We start from the raw sequence: 21,083 nt of genomic DNA, 5'->3' as shown, positions 1-21,083 counted from the left end.
AATAGATCATAAGTTATTTGGTTAAGGTGACCCAGGCACAGAGAATAAGTTTGTATATGACCTCTCAGCAGATGGTTATTGAAGTGAAGGCAAGATTATGCAAATGGAGTTACCCTCCATTGCGAAAGCAAACATTTCATACAGAATGCAAACATGTAATAAGGTTACTTAGCTGTATGAGATAGTCATAATATAATTTATGTGATGCAGATTTAAAGATACAGATGCTGCTTCAGAGTCCTAATCTGTAGTTATATATCCACAATAATTTAATTAACACAATAGAACAGACAGGTCACTTTTGTTTGCTAATGAGCACAAGAGAATAAGCTACAAATAGATAGATACTTTATTGATCCTGTGAGGAAAATTGCAGTGCAACAGCAGCTTAACACAGACAACACAGCCACAGTATAACGAATGATACAATAATAATAATAGTACAATACATACAATACAATCAGTACAGTGAGGGGTGCACTAAAAGAGTTACTGACAGTCCAGACACACAAAGAACAAACTAGAACAGAACAGTACGCAGAAAAATAGTATCACACATATGAATATAAATATAGATGTAAATATAGCTATAGATATAAATATAAATATAAATGTATTGCACAGGTCCCTGGCATATATTGCATAAAAACAGTTGTAAATGGGAAATGAAAGAAAGAGAACAGATGTAGCTGTAGATGTGTAGATGCGTTCAGTCTAGAAACAGGTCACTGTCAATGTTGCCTCTGCCCAGACGCAAGGCAATAACACTGCCATACATTACAAAATTTAATAAGCAACATGTACAGAGGTATTCAAGCTAAGGACACCATTTGTTCAGTGTTCAATTTCCGATTTTGGCATTCTGTAGGGGTTATCTGTCAACAATATTAATGTTAGTGTCATGAACCATATCCTCTCTGTTTGCAGAGCTAAAGGCTGCTACACCTTTTATTTAATTGATTTAAATGACTAGACAACTTCCCTGATAAACGTTTCCTATGTGTTAGTAAAGAGACAGTTTTTTGGAGTTACTGATATAGTGAATTTCAGAATGCTTATTTACACATCACTACTTACACTATGTAAATACCTATGTATTATTTTATTTATTTATCCTCTACTCTTTACATTGTTTTTATTTTTTCACTTATATACCAATACTACCTCAATAGCTCTAATGATTCTTGATCCCCCCCTCAGGTGTGTTCTTCTGTGTTGTACTGTGACATTATGCTGACTGGTTCTAGTGTATTGTGCACCTCAGGTCAGGAGAAACTAAATTTCGTTCTGTCTTGTACATCTGCATAAGTGCAGAATGACAGTGAAGTGAACTGAACTGAATAGAAGTAATATATTTTTGCAAGTTGTACATAGTATTCTAAAAGAGATTTTACAGTATCTGTCTGCTGTACAATGTTAATAATTTGTACATTTTACAATGTTGGCATTGTATTTTATGTGAACTTCCCCTTATGACTGCAGAGCTACCAGATTTGAGTATAACCCTAAAACAAATATACTGTATAAACATGTCTGGAGACTATGCAAAGGAGTCACTAGAAAAACCTGAAAAGTCACCTGAAGACAGTCAGAGGTGTGCCGTGCAAAATCCACACTGGTATAGCAGTCAGTCTTAAATTTCATGAAATTTAGTAAATCACTTTACCTTTAGTTCTTATTTACTGTTTATTATTGTAAACACATATTCAACAATAAGTCGTGATTATTGGTACCCCCCATCAACTTCGTAAAGTCAGTCCTGTAACCCTTTCTGTAGATGGCTCTGTACTTGAGCTTCAATCAAAATTGAAAAACCTTGGGGTTATATTCGATTCTGGCTTAACATTCAACCCACATGTGCAGCATACTGTCAAAACATCTTTTTTTCACCTTAGAAATATCGCAAGACTACGCCCTATGCTATCATTAACTGTGGCTGAAAAGCTGATCAACACATTTGTACTCTCTCGAATTGACTACTGTAATGCTCTACTCGCTCGGGTATCTAAATCTACTCTGAACAAACTGCAGTATGTCCAAAATTCAGCAGCCAGAATCCTGACCAGGAAAGTGTTCACATTACTCCTGTCCTGGAGTCCTTGCACTGGCTTCCGGTCAAATTCCGGGTAGTCTTTAAAATCCTCATGCTCACCTATAAGGCTCTGCATGGCTTGGCACCTCAGTAAATGTCTGAACTATTATCGCCCTACTCCCCACCTCGCAACCTCCGCTCTTCAAATTCTGCCCTCCTTACTGTCCCCCAATCCATTCTTCACCCCTCTGCTCTTCTTAGTACCACCATCCACGGTCTCCTCTATATATTGTAATTGTGTCTTATCTTGTGTATTCTCCTTATTTATTGTTGTATTCTTCTTATTTATTGTTATTGTCATCCTGTAAAGCGCTTTGAGAAGCTGCCTTTAAAGGTGCTATATAAAATAAAGTTTATTATTATTATTATTATTATTATTATTATTATTATTATTATTATAACAAAACAACAATAATGAGCTATATACTTGGGGGGTCCTCATCCCATAATAAAACACTTAAAGATTTAAATATAACCCCCTGTCCAGCAGGTGGTAGCACTAGGACTCGCTGCGGTTTACGAAACCAGGAAGAAGGAGAGAAAACGCGGCAGGAGCCAAACGCAGAATCCAAATCGCGAGTCACTGTACCGTTTTATAATGAGTGAACTAAACGTTCTCGTACAGTCGTCTAATCATGTTATTTCATTTTAGTTTTGATTTGGCAAGTTAAAAACAAACTTCGCTTTACTTTAGTTGTAACGGATTGGCTTGCTTGTTTAAAACGTAAAAAGACAGCTGGGCCATTTCACCTGCGGCTTGAGAAATTTGAAATTGGGCGAGTAGTCGACAGCATGGGCTTTGTATTCCCAGATAGCACTTATCCTGTAGCGAGTGGCGTTATTTCAGCGCCGCATGAAAAGCTTTAACAATGGCTGATGCAAGTCTACATAAGTCACATTATACAAGGTAAAGCAATGCGAATCCCATCTCGATATAGAACCGCAAATATCCCTCATGGTCTGATAATTCGTTAACCCGACCGCCATGTTTTTGTGTTTTTTTTTTAGGTTTATGTTACATACTGAACACTTCAAATGTAAGGGAAGACTTGCGTGATAAAAAGTCCTAGAAAAAGTTAGTTAATGATGTAGCTCTCGTCCTGTTTCGAGTTTTGTTACGCACAATTTCTTTGTGGTGTTGGAAGAAAACTGCATTTTACAATTTGTCAGAGCGGTACGATTTTTCGGAGTGTGAAGACCGGGCCGTGGATTATTTGCCTCTTCGTGGTTTTACTAATTTAGGAACTCTGTGCAGAACGATAGAAACGTAATAGTCAAACCGGGATTTTCTTCATTTTTAAATATTGTACATAATATATAAGAAATATATAATGTTCCTGAATCTCAAGCATAAAAAGCTTTTCACAGAATCACAGTTGTTTTCTGACACGGGGATCATAGCTGTTCCCTTTTATGGTTAAAGTGTTTATCGAAGATTATAGACATTTTCTAAATTAAAAGTTGTCGTTGAGGTTGTCTGTTGATTGAATAATTGTTTTTACCACAAAAATCAAAATACTATTTTTTTATTCCCCCTTCATTAAACGAAGATTACAGAAATATCTTTGACAGTTAATCATCAGAAGAATATCTACTTTTTAGCATTCAAGACTTAACTCTTAATGCCTCTAATATGTAAATGTCCAAAAAATGTATCGCGACATATCTAAAGCACTTTGTTTAAGCTGATTGGGTTATGATGGTTTTGGTAGCCCAGTGCACGTGGATTTCCTGAGACTAGTTTTAAAGTAATGTTTTCTCAATACAACTTATATCTTAAACTAATTTTAAATGCATTTTTATCATAGAAATGGTTGGAATTTGGAAAATAGATCAAATTAATACATACTGTACGTATTCTTTTACAGTGATTACATTAGTAACAGAGGTTAGGGTTAATGTTAAAAAATATATCGTGCTCCAAGTAGTGTCCCGATCCCATCGTAGTCTCCTTCCTCATTTTCCCTGCTTTCTAATTCTGTAGGAAGCATTTTTATTTTGTTCTAAAATTTTCATGCTCTTTAAAAAGAAGACATCGGGTGGTTTCATCTCAGTATTTTGTAATCTTGGCATGTTATGTTAAGCCTGTCACTATATAAATTATACATTATTGTTGCTGTTTTGTATTTTCCAGTTTTATTGCATGGAGACATGCTTCTTATTTTTTGCAGGCTTTTCAAAATACTAAAAAATGCTTTCAGGCACTGCATCAGGAAATCCAAGGTATGTAAACACTCTCGTTCCAAACTGAAAGTGAGTTCATTTGAGTGTTTTCTGGAAATTGAGGTAGTTTGTTTTTGAATGTCCAGTTTTCAGAGATTTATTTATTGTAAATAAAAAAAGCTTAATTGTGGTATTAAAGCACAATTCCCTAATGGCTCAAGCAGCAGCATTACACTGATTTAACCTGGTGTAACATTTGCAAAATGTCTTATTTTGGCAGAATTCCTAAAGCAGTGCAATGCAAATTCCTGTGCTTTATGTATGACCTTTTAAAAAGCATATCTGTTATGTCTGGATCTGGCTGCAATATGTTGTAGTCACACTGAAGAACCTTTAGTAAGTGAATGTTGGGATTATATGGGGGGGGGAATCTACAGAACTATCTCCCAGGCTGAGTGTGTTCATAACAGCACTAAAGGACAGAATATGTGCACAGCTTTCACTGCGGTACAGTATGTCAGTAGTTGAATGGAGATTAAGTATCCTTGGTATTAAATCCTGTATAAATTTGGATGCAGAACGATGGGATTCCCTTTCATGAATTGTGCAGAGGATGCCATGGTGGCACAGTGGTTAGCATTGCTGCCTGGCAGTGCTGGGGCCCTGGATTCAATTCTTATTGCGCTGTCTATGTGGAGTTTGCATGTTCTCCTTGTGTTTGCATGGGTTTTTGCTGACTTCCTTCACAGTCCAAGGACATACCGGTAGGTTAATCGGTCTTAGGGAAAACTGGCCCTGCTGTGAGTATGTTTGTGTGTGCTCTGTGATGGACTGGAGTCCTGTCTAGGATGTATCCTGTCTTGCGCCTGTTGCTTGCCTGTTTAGGCTCTGGCTCCATCTGCAACAGTGTACTGAATAAGCGGATTAGAAAATTGATAGATTAAGAAGTCTGTGAAAGGTGAGGTGAGGGTTGCTTGTGTGATAGCAGAGTTAGAGGGACCCTATGGCACAAGGAATTTCACTGCACACTATATTAATAAAGGAACACGCATTCTGCACATTGTTCTTAATGAAGAGTGTTGGAAAGCAATATGCCACCATCTTTGTGTTCCTGTTAATGTTTCTTTCCCTGCTGTGACCCCTTATGTGCAGGTTTATAGCCTTCAGAATAAAGCAGGCTAAAGATATAAATTTCAAGAGTCAAGTCTAACAATTACCTGTTAAAAAGCTTTTAGGAGTAATAACTTATGAAATACTGTTTTATTAAAGTACTGTACATTAAAGTACTCTCGGCTTAATTGTGAATGATTTTACTCAATGTTGTTGCAAATATAATTTGATAGTTCTTCTTTACATCAGCTGCAATATCCTTAAGGTCAGAAATGTACACTTTGGACACTTACTGATGAATTGAACCATTTCCCTTTTTGTGAACATCTCACATTTACTTAACCTCAGCCTGCTCTGTGATCTTGTTTTAGGATGTTGGCACAAGTGCTTACTGTTCTTTCTTATGGATGGTTAAACTTTTCAAAACATCTTTCTGTAAAGACGATAGAGTTGTATTATTTTCTTGGTTTTTCTAAATAAAAACCGACATTCTTAGGAGATAAATGATGTGACAAGGTTTAGGGTTGCTTGTTTCTGTAAGGGGTTATTTATGGTTAGACCATAAATAGTGGGATAAATCTAATGGTTGGAGCCGATCAATAGTATAAACAGATGGCACAATGTGTTTAACTTTGTCGCTCTAGTCTTAATAAAGGATAATTAAAATGCAGATAGAAAAGGTAGGTCTTCCTTAGTTACTTGTTAGAATTCTCCAAGCAGCAGCAGTAATGACTAGAAACAGAGTATGTGATATGGCATACTCTATTTTATGTAATATGGGTGATTTTATGAAGGCTTTTGCTAAGGTTTGTCATAAAAGATTGATTGCAGGTGATCGACCTTGGAGGGTTTGTTTGGTTTGACTACTGGTTAATGGATCAAAACAATAATACAGATCATGTATGAATATTCCTTTTTTGGTAATGTAATTAGTGGGTTAACGGGGATCTATATTAGAGTACAGCACTCCCTAGTTAAATTGATGGTGTGGATCAGGAATTTCCGGATGAGGTCTTAAGAGACCACCAGTCCATCAGTTTTGTAGTTAACAATTAAATCATCAGATTCTAAGGATTTCAAGCAATTGAACAGTCAGCTTGCTAAAGTAATTTGAGATCATTTGGAACAAAGATCAGAATATCCAGTTCTCAATGACCAGAGTTCACTTAACTGAACAAATTACTTTTTTGAATTGTTCAGTAAATTCCAGGTGTTCCAGATATGGGTGATTTTACTGCAGGTGACTTGTAGGAGTAGCTATATTGGGGCTCTGTCAGACCGGGCATGGAGACCGTTGATCTAGGGTCTCGTATAGTTATTAAACCAGTCAGGTTTGCGGATGATACCAAAATAGCAGGTTTAGCAAACACTGCAGAATTAGAAAAAAAGGTTTAAAAGGCTTAGTCACATTTCAGGACTTGTTGAATAGCAGGGAGATGATGGCATACGTAGACAAGAGGTCTGCAGCCACTCACAATCTAATTATAACTATTTGTTTTGTGTAGTACATTTGTCTAATTTCTCAACTATCGCATTTGTCACAAGTTAAGAAGCCACAAGACATTGCTTGGTATTTCCCAATTTATGGGGTGTTCTATTTTTAATTACAGTAAATTACATTAATTCATTGACCTGATACAAGTACGTTGAGCAGTAGTCGGGTATGGTGGATTTTGTTTCATGCCATTTTTAATTAACAGAGACATAATCATAAACACTATTTGTCAAATAATCTGATTAATGCCTGACAGTATTGCTTTCTAATGTTCTTGGTGTTCTTTTAGAAACAATGCAGCTTTGATTTTAAATGCTTTGAGTGTTCCTTAGGTTAGGTTAGGTGTGGCAGGTTATGCAAACCTGCCACACATTTCAGGCAAGGAAAACACCCTTTTGGGTTTATACTCCGCTTCTTAACAGGATTTGTAAATTACCATTTTGAGGAATGGTGTAGTGGCTGTTGTGTTGTAAGACGCAGAGTGTATTCCGGGAGGGCTCCATGTTGTCTCCGCAGTCAGTTGAAATTTTTGATTCGATTTTTCTGCTGAGTTGGTAGTTAAAACAAAATCTAAAAGGTAAGATATAAATCATTAATGTCTGTCTGTTGTCATGAATATTCATTTTGACTTGTATCACTGTTCCTGCTGTGTCTTGTGTTTTAGGCCACACCTGGACACAGATCTTCCTGAGCCTTATGCTTTGCGGCCTGTGGATTTAAAGCTAACGCATGTGGACTGCAATCTTGAAGATACTCTAGTCCACTTCCAAGGTCAATATCTAACCATCTGTGAATTGGATTACAATATATTACAAGCAGAAATACAGAACACACACAAAACCAAAGAGACTATAGAAGTGGGGAGTTACTGTTTAGTAGAAGATGTTTTCTCTGGCTGGTGGTGTAGAGGAAGGGTGCAAAACAAGTGCAACAATTTATTTGACGTTTTTCTGATAGACCATGGCAGCGTTTTGAATGTTGACGCAAGCCATCTGGCATCTGCCCCTCAAGAACTGTTCATGCTTCCCCCTAAAATTGTTTGTGGATTTTTTGCAAATATTCTGCCTGTTGGAGAAACCTGGAATTCTTTGACAATGGACTATTTTACTTCCTTAATAGGACTGGAGATCACGGGCTATATCCAAGCAGTGCTGTCACACAAAGTGTTAGTATTAGAAGCTCCTGATATTAACAAAGAAATCACAAGACTGGGATTTGGGCGGCATGCAGATAAGGACACATTCCTTCTCCTTGTTGAGATGTTGACAGAAGTACATCTGAAACAAAACAGCAAACCTGTTCAGGGCCTATTAGTTGAAAAGCACATTGAACAGGAAGTATCTTTTACACCTTCAAGTGTCCAATGCTTCCAAAGTATCCTGTCATCCTGTGGCCCCAAAGTGTGTATTGGGAAAACGGAAAGAGGTAAAATAACAGCAGGAATAAACCCCAGAACATTTTTCTGTCAGTTAATGAGCATGGAAAAGGATCTTAGAGAAATGACTGAAAGCTTGTCATCATCTTGTGATATGTCCAGCGAGCTTTCCCAGAAGCATATTGGAAATATGGGGGTGCTGTGTTCTGTTAAATGGAAAGATGAAAAGTGGCACAGAGGCTTTGTGCAACAGTTCCTTTCTAATGGCCAAGTAAGAGTTCTGTTTGTTGATTATGGTTTTTCTGATTCTGTAAAAGTGGAGCACATCCTTCAGCTGGATTCAGTTTTTCTATCTACAGCAGTTATGGCTTTCCCATGTGCCTTATCCTGTGTGAATGGACATGACGAAACGGAACAGAGACTGCAGCTGAAAAAATTTAAGAAAGGGCTTTTAGGGAGAACTTTAGATATTCAAATTGATAGCTTTTGCGCTGAACAGAATTTGTACTTTGTTACTCTGTATAGTACTGAGGTTGATACAGATCTGGACTCTTGTGAAAATGCAAGTAAAATTCCATCTGATGCCAGAAAAGGTGACGAATCCACCAGTTTTTACAGAATGGACCACATTTCTTCTGAAAATGGTTCTTTGCCACAGGATGGAAACTGCACAGATGGAAAAGAAACACAGGAAGGTACTGTTCCTGTCAAAGAAATACAGGAGACTTCAGACTTTGTAGGTTATACTGAACACATTGTGAACCCATCTAACTTCTGGATGAGAACAGAAGTGCGAAATGGTGTTTTTGAAGATATGATGGACAAACTGACAGAATATGTCAACAATTTAGAGTTACATGAAGGTATCATGATTGATCCAGAGCCTGGCTTTCTTTGCTGTGCCATGTATGAAAAGGATATGCATTATTACAGAGCTGTCATAACTGATGTTTTTGACAGTGGAGCAGAAGTGTTTTTTATTGATTTTGGAAACACTGAAAAGGTTCCAGGCATGTGCATTAAAACACTGCCTTCTACATTTGCAGCTGAGCCTGCATTTGCAATTCATTGCTCCCTTGCTCACGTAGTTCCTGTGGAAGATGTATGGACAAGTACTGCAACAGATTACTTCAGGAAAGTAGTCAGTAATAAAGTTCTCTTAGCGAGTGTTGTTCAAAAGAGGACTGATAAATACATTGTGGACTTGCATGAGAAAAGGGACATCACCAATATTAGCATTGCTATGCTTATGATTACAGCTAAGCTGGCTGAATACTGGGAGTGCATGTCCAAAGATTATGAACAAAGCTTAGCCAGAGCGTACTGGGAAAAACAGAAAACGGAAAAGCAGAAGAACCGTAGTACACTTCCAAAGAGTGTGTCAAATCATTTTAACCAAAAATCTTCCAGTGATCAGAGAGTAGGAACAGGAAAGTATTTTGGAATGCACAAAGACGACACTTCAGGAATTGTTAGACTAAATGCCCTGTGCGAAAGAAATCCTACTCCAGTCTCCATGTTCAAACCAGAAATCTTCAAAGTAGGAAGTGAATTGAATGTTAAAATTTCCTGTGTCAACTCTCCGTCTGAGTTTTGGTGCCAGCTTCAGAGCAAGTTGTATAAGTTGACTAAATTAATGGAGATGCTCCAGCAGTATTATGAAGTGCATGCAGACCCTTTACAGTCCAGTGAGCTGGCCTGTGTTGTAAAGTGTTCAGAAAGTGGCAAGTGGTATAGAGGTTTTATCGTCAAGAGAGAGCGCAGGGAAGTGGATGTTTTTCTGGTTGATTTTGGCAATATACTGAGAGAGAAGAAGCGAAATGTCCGTGCAATAAGCCAAAACTTCCTTGAACTTGAAGGACAAGCATTTAGGTGTAGTCTTTACAACCTAATCGAATCTATAGATGACAATCCTAATGATTGGTGTGAAGATGCAATCAAATTACTGAGGAACTTCACTCGGCAGCATTCTCCAGAGCTCAAGTGCATTATATATGCTCAGCAGTATGTAAAGGGGAAGGGTTTTTGTAATGTTGTGGATATTCAGACACCTTTTCAGAAAGCTACACAGTTGCTCATAGAGAGAGGTTTTGCAAGAGGAATGTCAACCTCAAAGCAGCTTATTGAATCAGTTCATCCGCATTCTTTCTTTTATTCTTCATTTGACATAAAAATTGGAAGTGAAGAGCTTGTTTATGTCACTCATGTACGCAGTCCTTGGGAGATCTACTGCCAGTTAGACAGAAATACAGAACTCATTGATGGGCTAATGGAAAAAATTAAAAGAATAAACAAGACATCTGATCAGAATGCTGGTTTAGGAAGGCTTTGTCTGGCGAAGTATCCTGGGGATGGTCTGTGGTATAGGGGCTTGTGCTTTGCAGTGAAGTCACATTTCTATGTTGGTGTCTTTTATGTGGATTATGGAGACATGCAGGTTGTTGATAAGAGAAATGTTCTGCCTATTCCTCCAGATGCTACAGATTTACTGTTTGAGCCCATGCAGACACTACAGTTCTGCCTTTCCGACATACCCAAAGGTGAAATACTTTCAGAAGTGAATGCATGGCTTGAGAAGCATGTTGTAAATAAACAACTGAAAGTGATTGTGTTAGCTAAAGAGGATAATGGCACCTTTATTTGTGAACTGTATGATGGAAATGTGCAGATAAATGAGAAGGTTAAAAAATTGATTGCATTGCATGCGTCTCATGCTACCTTACCTGTGCTTGATAAAGAGCCTGTTGCAACCAAGTGTGAGACAAGCCACTTTGTCAAATGCTCAAAAGTGAAGTGGGAACCAAAAACAGAAAACCAGAAGGATCTTCAACAAGGGACTACAACAAATCAAGGTTGCCTTCAAATTTGGCAGTCTGTTGACAAGAAAATAACATTTTCAAAGACCCTGAAGGATTGCCAACGAAGAGAGCCATGTGTGCATAAACTGAGAGTAAAGCAAACTACTAAAAAAGTTTCATGTTTTAAAGATCCAAAAGTGTGTGAAAATATAAATGGAGATTTTCAAATGAAAATAGTTAAAGTATTGCCAAAACTTTCTGATCTCCCTCAGTTGAAAATAAAACCAGGTTTTAAGGGCATAGCATTTGTGTCGCATATTAATGCAGATTCTAACTTCTACATACAAATGGAAAAGGATGAGCAAGCTATTCTGAATATAGTGGAGGAGCTTAATGCTGTTCTGTACAAAGCAAATCAAGAGAATTTCATTTATGAAGAGGTGAATATTGACGACCTGGTAGCAGTTAAATTTGAAGAAGATGGTTCGTTCTACCGCTCTGTTGTAAAAGAAAGGACAGGTGATGGTTGTCTGCAAGTGGAGTTTATTGACTACGGAAATACAGCAAAGGTGGAGAAGACAAATATGCTCAGACTTCCTGACAAATGTTTGACTCAGCGAAGACTAAGTATCCCTTGCTTTCTAGAAACATCTCATACCTTAGGTGATGGTGTCAGTTTTAGAAATAAAGTAGCTGATAGACCTCTATTAGTTGAGTTTGTTCAAATGTTTGGATCACAGTGGGAGATTATAATTAAGATAAAGGGTGAAATGGAAGCATGTGTTTCACCGCACTTTGACAGCACTTTAAATTCAGAAGGTACTGATTCTGGGTGGTTTGAATCTTACCCTCATAATGAAAGAGCTGTAATGAACCATGAGTACAGAGAAGAAACTGCAGAACCTCAGGAGTCTTTAAGAGACATCCAGGTATCTAAAGATGACAAAACAGTGAAGTTGATGCAAAATGTGAAGATTCCATTTCAGGACATTAAGCCTGGTCAGACAGAAGATGGAACTATCCTGTCAGTTTTGGATAGTGAAATGATCTGTGTTGGGCTTGCTAAGAACTCGGAACAGCTTACTTGGCTTGATCTTACCATTGGAGAAAATACAAAGAAGAATAACTCTTCTCTTCCTGTACAAGATCTAGAGGAAGGACTTGAATGTTTGGCAAAGTCTAAAGAAAATAAGTGGTACAGAGCAGAAGTTCAAAACCTGTGTATTGAGAAGGAAGAAGTGCTTGTTTTCTTTTTTGATCATGGTATATCAGAAGTGGTTTCTGTGTGCAACATTAAAGAGCTCCGTAATGACCTTAAAAGTATTCCCCGGCTGGCTGTTTTATGTAAGTTAAGTGCTCATGAATCTCACAAAGCATTACGTAATGCTTTGAAGTCTTTAATGGGTCAGGATATTAAACTTGTATTTATCTCTTTCTCTGGGCTTTCTCCCTTCTGGGTAGTTGATGTTTTATTTACCCAACAGCTTGAAGCAGCAACTAAAGAGGAAAGGCCATCTCTTTCCTATTCCGATGTTGTTTTAGAAGATGATCATACTGTGGATAACTTTGATCCTGATCAGAGGCTCTTTTTGTCTTCTGTCAAAACAGATGTTGCATACTTTGGATTTGCAGCAGCTGTCACTGATCCTAGTGATTTTTACATTACTCTGGAAGATTTGTTTTTTACAATGACCAGGGTTTCCTCAATACTGGAGGACCTTCCGGAAGAGCTGCCTGCATTGCCAGAAACCCATTTAAATCCCGGTTCATGCTGTGTAGTCAAATCTGAAACAAAGAATAAATGGTGCAGAGGAGAGATCCTTAAAGTGGACAATAAATCTGTGCTGATTTTACTTGTAGATTATGGTCATTGTATAGAGATACCTTGCACAAGTGCGAATAAACTGAAAAGACTCCCAGAAGAACTGACAAGTTTGCCAAAGGTGACATATCCCTGTATTCTTAGAGGGGTTAATCCTGCTGGTGTGGAACACTGGACAGATGAAGCTGCAGTATTCTTCCAGGCATGCATGTCTGCGAGAAATCTTGTGATTTATTTTAGACAGTGTGTGTTTGAAAATCTGTGGGAAGTAGATATCCTGTCAAATGGTGTGAATATAGCTAAGGAATTGGTTGAAGCTGGACATGCCGCTTACATTGACTGTATCCTTGGACTCAGATTGCAGCAGGAGATATGTCCTGAGTCTGCTTTGGATGCTTCACCAAAGACATCTAGCTTAATATGTGGAAGCGTCAGGCACTCACTTTCGCTTACACAAAAGAAAAGCAACAATGTATACCCCAAACTAGAGAGCTACGGCAGAGCTGATGACTCCGAGCAGCCTAGAATTCAACTTCAGCCAAGACGCTTTCAAGATCCGCAGTCAAGAGAGAGGGAGAAGCTCACCGAAGTGATGCCATTGTCCAAGCAGGGTAAGTGTTTTACATATGACTTCGGTATATTTAAACAGTGTGTTAAGGTTTGGGAATTAGCAATATAGATGCTATGAATCGTATATATCGGTGCATTGATTCCTAAGTCAGTTTTGTCCCGGTTTCAGTGGGGGAAAAGCAAATTGTTGTGACAACTCATTATCTTTGTTTCTTAAACATTTAAGAATTTACTTCACTCATCCTTTGTTAAATGAGCACTTTACTTACGAGTAGTTACTAAAATGAGAGATGCATAGGTCTATATTTTTTTAGTTAACTTCCTAAGCTGTTTAGCTCATCTTCCATTTTTAATTTTCTCCTCTGAGCTGTTGATGTCTTAACTATACTAAATTCACAATATTGATATCACCAGGTAGCTTGTTGCCTGTACTTTTACAGTAATGGGTTTTATTATTTGGTTGCACTACATTTTATTAATATGACAATTTTTGTATAGTGAGAAATCGGTTAGTTTATCATTTATTGTTCATGTGTACTATAGAATGATGCCATTTTTTAATTCTTTCAATAACTGCTGCATAATGTATTTAAACATAACAGCTTGCATAAAAAAGAAGTGATGGTAAATTGTTATTAATTTGGCTGACACTATAATTTAAAGTTACTTTGTATGTTGGTGTCAATTGATATGACCACAATATCATAGTACATAGTATCTAGATTTCTAGTTTAAGTAAATAATATTAAATAGTATATTTCTATGCCTTTTTTTGCAGCTGAAGTGATGTGGATTCTAGGATGCAGAAATGAAGATCTGGGAGATTATTACAAGACAATCGGCTACTAAAAGTTTCATTTCTAACCTCACTAGTTTGGGTTGGCAGTGTAAATGAATTGCTGAACGTTTGCTCAATATTTATGACATGTTTGTGATTTTAGGAATTGCCTAAAGTTTTTGTTTTAAGGTGTGTACTTTGACAATGAAAACCTGCATTCGTCTTATTCTGATGTGTGATATGGTCAAGGCATAGATACTTTGTCCACTACTGTGGAAACTTCTTTAGATAGTAGAACAGACAACTATTTCTTACAAATGTATTTGTATAAGTTGTATCATTTTATATAGTTGATGTCCAAGCTTTGTAATTATTTCATCACAGATTAAATGTAATGGTGATTTCTTTCCACTTAAGTATTTTACATGGGGAAAAATGCATATATTTTGCCTTAAAATCATCCCTTATTTGCCAAAAACACTGGAAATGTGTCCAAAAAATGTTTTCTGATGGTGGGAAATACCCACTTCCTTAATCTCATAATTTAATGACATCTTGAAATGGCAGGTTGTGTTCAGACGTTTCCTCCTGCTCTATTCACAATGTGCTTTAAATAAGAATAGATTAAGTAGGACTTCTACAGTGCAAAGTGTAGACTAAAAGTGTAAAGATTGAGTACTAATTATTATTTTCAATTTTCAGTATTTCAGATCTTGGTTTGCATCTTAATATACTCAAAAATCATATGTAGTCTTCATCTCCAGCTATGAAGGTTTCAGTCTTTCATAGATTTTATAGATTATATTTATGATTTCCTTTTAGATAAGTGTTGCCATATTGTTCTAGTTCTTGTACTGAAAAATGTACTTGGTAATGTTTTGGTTTTGTGCCAAGAATCTTTGATGTGCATTATGAGCTTTGAATGAAAATTTCAATCAAAAAGTTGAATACAAGTTATTTTGATTTTTGAATTATAGAATATTCTCTTGGTTGATTTAATTAATACTGTGCCTTTGACTTGTTACAGCTGTAAAACCTTTTTCAAAACTATGTGGTCTGAGTGTGACTATTGATCTTTATGTGACATTTACTGGTCTTCATTACAGACATGAATTTTTTAGAATTATACTATAAACTTTGAAACATTTAAATCAAGGTATATATTAAGCAATGCATGTACCTTTTATCCAATAAAATATGTTAATGTAGGAATAACATACACTCTTCAACGCCCTGAATTGCTGAATTTATATTATTTTTAATTGGTCACAGATGTGGATCACATTTGCTTTTTTGTTCTTTCACCTCCCTGCCCTCCCCATCGTGAACTAACATTTTCTAGTAATTATTTGTCAAACCTTGAATAGACCACATACCTCAGTACTGGGATGTGTACTTCATTAATGCGTGAATAAGTAAATAACTTGAACTAATTATAGATGCATCTGTTATGAGGAATATCCTTATAGTGGTGTGTAAGCAAGGTGTAATGTTATGTTAACCAGTTTAAAGTTCCTGCTCTTAGTTACTTAGTTCACAGTTGGTGTGTTCACTAGGACTGGGTTAGAAGTTAGGGGTGATTCAGCTCCAGTCCTTAACTGGATAGGCTGTATGCTGGTAATGCAGAACATTTCAGTTGTGTCTGTGACTGTTTTTGTTTATACCGTGCATAAATGTTTTGTTTAACACCTCATTTGAATAAAAATAAATTTAACTGGCTGTTTTAGCCTTTCATTATAATTAGTTTTGATCTGGGTCCTAAAACTCTTTCTATATGTTTGTATATACAGTATGGGAACTTTACTGTGCAGAATCAGTTTGACCTTGTTCTTTTTGTTGGGTTAAAAAAAATGCTTTTAACTCTACTTATGGAAGTTGAGTTGTTGCTTAGATTTACTGTTTTTTGGAATTCTTCAAACCCTAATAAATATGTACATTAATGATTTAATGATTTCTCTTTGTTTAAAAAATCAAACAAAACATCTAACCTTGTCTGGAGACTGAATTCACACAGGTGAATGAGACCCAAGAATTTCTTTTAAAACATAGATGTAATTCTGATCACGAACAAACCATAACACAATATTTAAAGAGATATGAATATGCATTTTCCAAACATCCCTTCAAAGGTTTCCAGTACCTTTCTATGCCATTCTAAATGGCATACTTCTTACAGATTTCTTGAGTTGGACATTACGTTTAGAAAAATCTCTGGATAATAAAGTTTCAAAGAAGTGACTCTTTGCAATGTTCGCTTACTTCCTGAAATGTAATGTTATATGTATTTTGGGAATGTATAACTAAGAAACATTTTTAAGTTTTTTTTTTTCCTGCTACAGGACTGAATGCTCTATATGGGTCATGTGAGTTGCTATTGCATAGTATTTTCTGATAGTTACATACATTCTTATATACAAATTTAGGGAGATGTTTTGTGGTATAGGGGCAGGGGATCATTTTAATATACAAACTGTTATGTTATTTGTGCTGCATGATGTTTTGCAGAGGATGTCATAAAGAAATAAAAATTACACCAGTTGGATGAGAAATGTTGAATGAAATTGCCATGGTAATATTCTTAGGAGTAATGAGTCTCCTATCTTAGATTGTTCATAAGTGTGTATTAATAGAGTTATTTTTATATAATTCTAGAATGGAATATTTTGAATGCACTAGAAAAAAATATTTATTGTATATGTAATTAAGTGTTTTTATTGTTGCATGGCGATAAAAGAAGCTTGTCAGAAGTGGGATTCGAACCCACGCCTCCAGGGGAGACTGCGACCTGAACGCAGCGCCTTAGACCGCTCGGCCATCCTGACGTTGAGCGAACAGTGCTCAGTGTCCCTCTGCACACTATCTTTTTTCACGTTTAGTTTCATTCGTGCACCAACGAAAAAGGTGACAATTAATCTGTGAATGATCCGCGAGCTTTTGTTTTTTAAAAGGATGTAAAAACCGGAGCCGTGTTCTCTCTGTGTGTGTGTGGAGGACGCAGCCATTGGTGGAGATGCTGGTCCCTGATAGGTCTTCCTGAGCGTCACTCGGGCGAACACGTTCCGGGGTTCTGCCGGGTCCTCATAGGAGATTGAAGTCCAGCTTCGTATGAGCCTTTCTTCTCCGCGGTGTAGAGGTTTGTTGAATGGCGTTTTTCGTATTTTGTGCTTTTCTATTTAAATTAGCTGACTACATTCTACAGAAACTTAAAGCTCTTGTTTTCGATACAATTCAGTATATTTATGGCGGTGTCTCTAAAGCAATGCACCAATAAAACTCAGGAAAACTAACTTCTGCTTCGGGTCATGTCTGTGTTTTGCTCAAGATGTTTCAGTCATATTAAAATCTCACTAGGCTGTATCGCTTGTATATGATCACGGAAACGACCGCCAAAGCGAAACAAAATTTAAAAAGAGCGTTTTCGGTGTGTAAATGTTTTTATGATCTCTGAGTTTAAAATGTCGTTCGAATTGTGAACGGATTTTATATATTGAATTAAAAACTCGTAACAGCAGCACGAGCAACACTACGCTAGACGTTCTTAACATTGTTGATGTATAATTAAATTAGCACTTTCTAGTAAAAGTACTAATTCAGCATCTCTTCCATGATATTGGGTATTAAGGAACAAGTAGTTCATATAATGCACGTTGGTGGTAGTTATGTTTGGTGCGGGATTACTTAAAGTGGTGGTCGTTAAATATTTAAGCTGAAGCATATTTGAAGTTAGATTCGAGGTATAACATTTCCAAATACAGGCGTAAAGTAGCTGGCTAGTTCGTTGAAAATAGCGAGTCGGCAAACATCTGATCAAATTGATTCAAATAGTACTGTGCCGGTTTGCTGTAAGAAAAAAAACTGCCGAAATTTTGGTTAAGAACTTGGCTGGATTTGAATGTCAGCTTTTCCTCGCCCGCCCCTCTCTGAACAGCTGAAGGAAGTCACATGGCATGGGGGTCTTTAGACAGATCCAGAAGTTGCCATCTGCTCATTGTAAGGGGATTCTCTAATTTAAGACTGAAGGTGCAAAATAAATAGAAATGAAAAACAAAGCTTTCGGGAAGCAACGGATTTTTATTGTAACTAATAAATTAGACCAGTATCCAATTTGAGAAAAGTACATATTTTATTGATATTATTTTATGTATAGTACAAGAAAGACCCCTGTTAACTCTATGTAAAGCTAACAGTACAGTTTCACTCAATTCTTGGAAGCAGCAAGTATACTGGAGCAAAACATCACAGAACATGATCATGAAAAAAGCCTTGTAAAAATATTTTGAATTTTTGGGGGTTCTGGGTGTGTTCTTGACTGTCTAGCTTCATAATGGGTGAGTCATAACTAGGGATTAAACTGAAGAGTGCTTCATTGTGCAAGAATAATGTTTTCCAAAAAGCAGTCTCTTGGAAAAGTCTGTGTAGATGATAAAGACGTTATACGACAGTGTAACTGGAAATTTCTGATCTTAGTCAATATGATACTGGTTCCTCTATAGAATCTGTTTTTTTGTTGTTTCTACACAATTGTACAATGAAGCATTAGAACATTCTCTTCTGTTGAATTGGAGACATGAATGTATGAGACAGGAAAATCATGGTTGCTGCTGTTGATTTTTCAGGCTGCTGTAGTCATGGCTTCTCTAACTCCACCTAACTTTTCCTGGGTTGAGCCAAAGAAGCTGGCTGGGATGGCCCTACCGCGGATGCCTGCCCACTATCAGTTCCTGCTGGACAACGGCATAAAGCACCTGGTGACTCTGTGTGAAAGAAAGCCTCCTTATCATGATTCATGCCCGGGACTGACGCTGCACCACATAAAAATAGATGACTTCTGTCCACCCAGTATGGATCAGATCAAGAGGTTCCTTGCTATTGTTGAAGAGGCCAACGCCAAGGGTGAAGTATGTACCCAGAGATATGGCATACATTTTTTTATGGGCCCATATAAGAGCAGATAAAATGTTTCAACAAATACCACAATGTGAAACATGGTGTTTCCTGACAAGTTATTTTACCTTTGTACAAGCTGTAAGTGGAATTAAGTTATCATACACGGAGAAAGCACATTTAGAATACCTTCAAAGCACAAATTGGTTCCTGATTGTGTTACGATTCTTGTCACACCATCGTGTCTGTAAGCTACTGCACTGCTGAATGAGCTAGATGGGTCTAATGGCCTTCTCTTGTATGCAGCCTTTGTAGTCACTATATAAACTATATGTATTTATTTTTTAGAGAAGAGGTGTTAATTTGACATTTGGCAATAATTGTAAGCAAAACAATGTACTAATTTGTCTGTTAAACATGTGCAGTAAGCACCAAAGCTTAAGCTAAAAAGTTTTAGAACCATGGTTTCCCTGTTAGCAAAATGCTGAGTTCATAATAAACGAATTAGGCATTTTCTCCACAGGGTAATTCACTAATTCATTTAGTGTTACACAATTTGTAAATGGTATCTTACTTTTTTAAGGGTGTGGCTGTCCATTGCCTTCTCGGACATGGGAGAACAGGAACAATGCTGGCCTGCTACCTGGTGAAGAAGAGGAAAATCACTGGGGTTGACGCGATTGCAGAAATAAGAAGCATTCGTCGAGGATCAATAGAAACGTATGAACAAGAAAAGGCTGTTGTCCAGTTTCATCACCACATAAAGTAAAATTAAGACAGCTGCAGCTGAAAATGTTTATATTAACTTCATGCGCTGTACATACTATATGAATGATTGGAAAAGAGTTTTATTTAAGAGTTTATTTTGGAAGTTACTAATTATGTTTTTTTTTCTACATAACCCCTGAAGTCTTGCAAGCAAGATGTTTTAAGTGCCAGATACGAGGTGAGATAGAACTAAAAAATTGGTGTCATCCTGAAAGCTGCAGAAACACTGAAAGGTTTTACAACTCGGACACAACCTGCAGCTGTGTGCTGCCACTTGGGCTATCCCAGTCAGAAGCTGTGGTGACAACTCGGATTCAGACTGGTAGGATAAAGGTCTAAGCTGTTTCTAATGGTATTTCCTTCACGGTTTACTTTGAATTAAATTATTCAGAAATAGCTGGTGATTTGAAAAGCAAATGTTTATGCTTGTAATGGAAATACAGCATGAACTGTGTGTTGCTGGAGGGAAAGATGTGGTAGCACAGGCAGGGTTTAATCTTTCTTCATCATTTAATAAACAAGCAAACTTTGACAGCAGAGTGTGTGTATCTTTGAAAAACAAAGACAGGAGTTGGGTATAAAATAAGAAGTAGCAAAATGCCTGTGTTTTGGCTCCAAAATCATTTAATCAGTACCCATTCCAAACTAAAGATGACTGGACCCAGTTTGTTTCATTTGCTTATTGTAATATCAATTATTAATTTGCCTTTTTTCATTTTAATTTTGTTGGCTGAATATGCCATTGATCCAGCTTACTCCTATTGAATAAGAGGAGTGATTCCATGATGGTGTTTGTTGCAAATGTGCTTATTTTTTGTTGCTAACAAAGAAATGGCCATTCAGTTGATCTAATCTGTTTGGTTGTTGGTAGATAGGTATCCGTGGAACTCATCCAGCTGTGTAATGTAATCATTGGAGGCACATCTATCATGCTAAGCAATGATAAAGGCAGCTGTAATCCATACCATCAAACAGGATGTCAGGAATTGGGAAGCTAAAGTGTGCCTTTGCAACATATTACATCCATTGGGTGTTCTGCCTTAAATAGCACCTTTTGTATCACCAGAGCTTGGTGGGGAGAAAGAATCATTAATTCAGTACATAAAAAAGAAGAATATGTACAATGTTTTTGAAGTTAAATGCATATGCTATAAAAGTTTTGATGCAAGGTATTCAATGCATTATATATTGGAGCTTGGTAATTAGATTTACTCTAATGCTCAGCATG

The 21,083-nt window shown here is 37.0% G+C and overlaps 2 protein-coding genes across 4 annotated transcripts; both read left to right on the top strand.

Annotated features, from left to right (window-relative positions):
• The first annotated feature begins 2,647 nt into the window (after positions 1–2,647).
• tdrd15 (tudor domain containing 15) lies at positions 2,648–15,922 on the top strand. 2 transcript variants are annotated; one of them, XM_015356858.2, is made up of 4 exons: positions 2,648–2,999; positions 4,264–4,315; positions 7,525–13,466; positions 14,204–15,922. In XM_015356858.2, the coding sequence occupies exons 2-4, from the start codon at positions 4,284–4,286 to the stop codon at positions 14,272–14,274; spliced, it is 6,045 nt and encodes a 2,014-aa protein (XP_015212344.2). In that variant the 5' UTR covers positions 2,648–2,999; positions 4,264–4,283; the 3' UTR covers positions 14,275–15,922. The 2 variants fall into 2 exon arrangements, with proteins under 2 accessions (XP_015212344.2, XP_069055215.1); XM_069199114.1 differs by lacking the exons at positions 2,648–2,999; positions 4,264–4,315 and having other exon boundaries at positions 7,360–13,466.
• Positions 15,923–17,101: 1,179 nt separating this feature from the next.
• Positions 17,102–20,387, top strand: dusp23b (dual specificity phosphatase 23b). Of its 2 annotated transcripts, XM_006626355.3 has the most exons (4): positions 17,102–17,336; positions 18,820–19,101; positions 19,671–19,807; positions 19,998–20,387. In XM_006626355.3, exons 2-4 carry the CDS (start codon positions 18,832–18,834, stop codon positions 20,017–20,019), a joined length of 429 nt encoding a protein of 142 aa, XP_006626418.3. In that variant the 5' UTR covers positions 17,102–17,336; positions 18,820–18,831; the 3' UTR covers positions 20,020–20,387. The 2 variants fall into 2 exon arrangements, with proteins under 2 accessions (XP_006626418.3, XP_015212200.1); XM_015356714.2 differs by having other exon boundaries at positions 17,107–17,336; positions 19,671–20,387.
• Positions 20,388–21,083: the final 696 nt, after the last annotated feature.

The sequence above is a fragment of the Lepisosteus oculatus genome, chromosome 2 (assembly GCF_040954835.1).
Source record: "Lepisosteus oculatus isolate fLepOcu1 chromosome 2, fLepOcu1.hap2, whole genome shotgun sequence".
In the NCBI taxonomy this organism is placed as follows: Eukaryota; Metazoa; Chordata; class Actinopteri; order Semionotiformes; family Lepisosteidae; genus Lepisosteus; species Lepisosteus oculatus.
This window is presented reverse-complemented; position numbering and strand designations above follow the sequence as displayed.